Source organism: Apium graveolens, chromosome 8 (assembly GCF_009905375.1).
Source record: "Apium graveolens cultivar Ventura chromosome 8, ASM990537v1, whole genome shotgun sequence".
NCBI lineage: Eukaryota > Viridiplantae > Streptophyta > Magnoliopsida > Apiales > Apiaceae > Apium > Apium graveolens.
Genome location: NC_133654.1, coordinates 102,865,818 through 102,868,459, shown reverse-complemented (window position 1 = coordinate 102,868,459; position 2,642 = coordinate 102,865,818). Strand labels below are relative to the sequence as shown.

Genomic DNA, 2,642 nt, shown 5'->3' with positions numbered 1-2,642 from the left:
GATATCTAATAATTCATCATTTTTTCCACCATTTCCTTATAAATTTAGTACATCATTTTGGCAACTTGCATACTTTGTTAAGTAAAACTACTCACACTTGAAGAACAAGATGAAAGTTGAACTCCTATCGAGAGAGCTTATCAAACCATGCACTTCTACTCCACCTAGCCTCCGCGACTACCCTTTATCATTGGTAGATGAGCTAAGCCCAACAATGAATACTCCCACTATTTTATATTACCCAGGTGAAGTCCAAAGTAGTGACACCAAGGGTGCAACTAGTAATTCCAGATGCAAGCACTTGAAAGAGTCGTTATCAAACGCCTTAGCCAAATTCTATCCATTTGCTGGAAGATACATGAAAGGAAGTTACATGATTGATTGTAGTGATCAAGGTGCTTACTTTGTAGACGCTAAAGTTGATGTTCGGCTCCACGATCTTATTGGAAAACCTAAGAATTTAAAGGTTGATCTGCTTAACTGTTTACTGCCATCTCCAATTGGCGCAGCTGATGAAGTCACTGATCCTTTGCTAGCAGTACAAGTCAGTACTTTTTCCTGCGGGGGATATGCAATTGCGGTTATGACTTCACATAGAGTTGCTGACATGTCAACCACCAGCACATTCATCAAGGACTGGGCTATTCATGCAAATATACTATTAGAGGGCGTTCAGGAAGACCACTTCCGGACATTTACCTGCCTGGAACTCGGCTCTTTTTTTTCCAGGGAAGAAAATGTCCCCTCTTCCCTTTGGAATTTCAAGGGCTAAAGAAAATGTTGAGGATCATAAGATCATTACAAAAATTATGTATTTTAACAAGACTGCAATCACAAGAATTAAAGAAAAGGCCAAACTAGACAGCTTAAGCGAAAAGTCACCAACGAGAGTGCAGTCGGTGTTGGGGATAATAGCAAAAGCTATTATTGAAAACCCTAAGGCCATGTTTGTTTCATGGGATTATAATCCTGAGATAATAATTGGGGATAACTAATCCCATCAAAATTAGTCCTATGGATTAAATAATCATATCCTAAGTTTGTTTGAAAGGATTAAGTGTAGAATTGGAATATAATCCTTTAAAACTTTATCCTATGTTTGTTTTGTGGGATAGTACTTGGGATTAAAAAATAGTTCTTTAAATTTGTCAATCCTATGTTTGTTTATATGGGATAACAATGAGGGATTATAATCTTTTAAAAAAATGATTTGTAGGAGGGGATAAAACAATACCTTCTCCCACCGAGCATTAGATGGGATTATAATACTATCCTCTACTCCAACAAAACAAACATGGGATAAGATAATTTAAAGGATTATAATCCTTGGATAACCCTTCGCTAATTTTTTACAAAACAAACATGGGATTGGAAAATTTAAAGGATTATAATCCTATCCCCTACTTAATACCATTAAACAAATATGACTAGGGGATTTTTGATTGCTCAGACACTAAATATAAGGGAAAGATTAAATCCACCACTACCTAAAGATCAGTGCGGTAATCTATACTTATTTACTACTGCTCAATCTTATGCAGGTGAAAAAGGGGTGGAGTTGCATACTCTTGTGGAACAGCTTTCAGGCTCTGTGAGAAGAGGCCTGGAGAGCTGCAAAATGTTACTCTCACTCAAGGATGAAGGACAAAAGATAGTTGCTCAAGCTTTCAGTTTTACAAACACTCTTCGAGAACCTGGGACTTTAATTGCTGGTATTTTCAGTGATTGGTCAAGGTTTCCATTTTACGAAGCTGATTTTGGCTGGGGAAAGCCAATATGGGTCAGTACTGCAAACCTCCCTATCAGAAATGGCACAATTTAATTTCTGACAAATCGGGCGAAGGGATTGAAGCATGGGTACATTTGAATGTGAATGACATGTCTAAATTCGAAAACGATTGCAACATCATGGAATTTACTTCTTAAGAATAAAGTATATTGCTCATTTAGGTTGCTTGATCAAATGTAGACATGCTGGTATGTGTGGTTGTTGCCATTAGAGTCCATGAACCAGATTTACTGTTGTTTAGAAAACGTGCTTTGGAATTGCATTCGCAAATTGACCAATAAATGAAAAATAATTATGTTTTCAGTCATGAGATTTTTCAGATATGAAATTCATCACCATATTTTTGGTTGGTTTGGTTATGCCTATGTATGACGGTAGGATCTTTTTAATTCGATCAAAATACTAAAAGAACTAGGGATTTTTTGCCCGCGATACGCCCACACTAATTTTCATTTTTTGAAAAAATAAGTTTAAATTTAATGTAATATGGTGATATAATATTTTATTTAAACATAATCAACCAATATTATATTTTGTTTGTAATAAAAGCAACGCACATTTTACATTTTTTCATATGACATACGTTGTTTTTGCAATGTCTACAGTTTTATGAAGAAAATTTTCAAATAAATAAATTATTTAATTAATGAAAAATTAAATAATCTCACTATGTGTATCTTCAATTTTTTTGGGTAATTTTTTGAATGAAAATTACTTTATAAAATGTGATAGTTATTCATTTATAACTATATAAGAATTAAAATGGAAATAAATCTAATTTTCTTATTTTTTTTGATGATATGTTGTAAAATGTAATTCAATATTCTTTATCAAATTATTTTGTTATAGTAAT

At 33.8% G+C, this 2,642-nt stretch overlaps 1 protein-coding gene across 1 annotated transcript; it reads left to right on the top strand.

Annotated features, from left to right (window-relative positions):
• Nucleotides 1-2,101, top strand: LOC141679815 (pelargonidin 3-O-(6-caffeoylglucoside) 5-O-(6-O-malonylglucoside) 4'''-malonyltransferase-like). Its single transcript, XM_074486204.1, has 2 exons — nt 1-769; nt 1,421-2,101. Exons 1-2 carry the CDS (start codon nt 110-112, stop codon nt 1,820-1,822), a joined length of 1,062 nt encoding a protein of 353 aa, XP_074342305.1. The 5' UTR covers nt 1-109; the 3' UTR covers nt 1,823-2,101.
• Nucleotides 2,102-2,642: the final 541 nt, after the last annotated feature.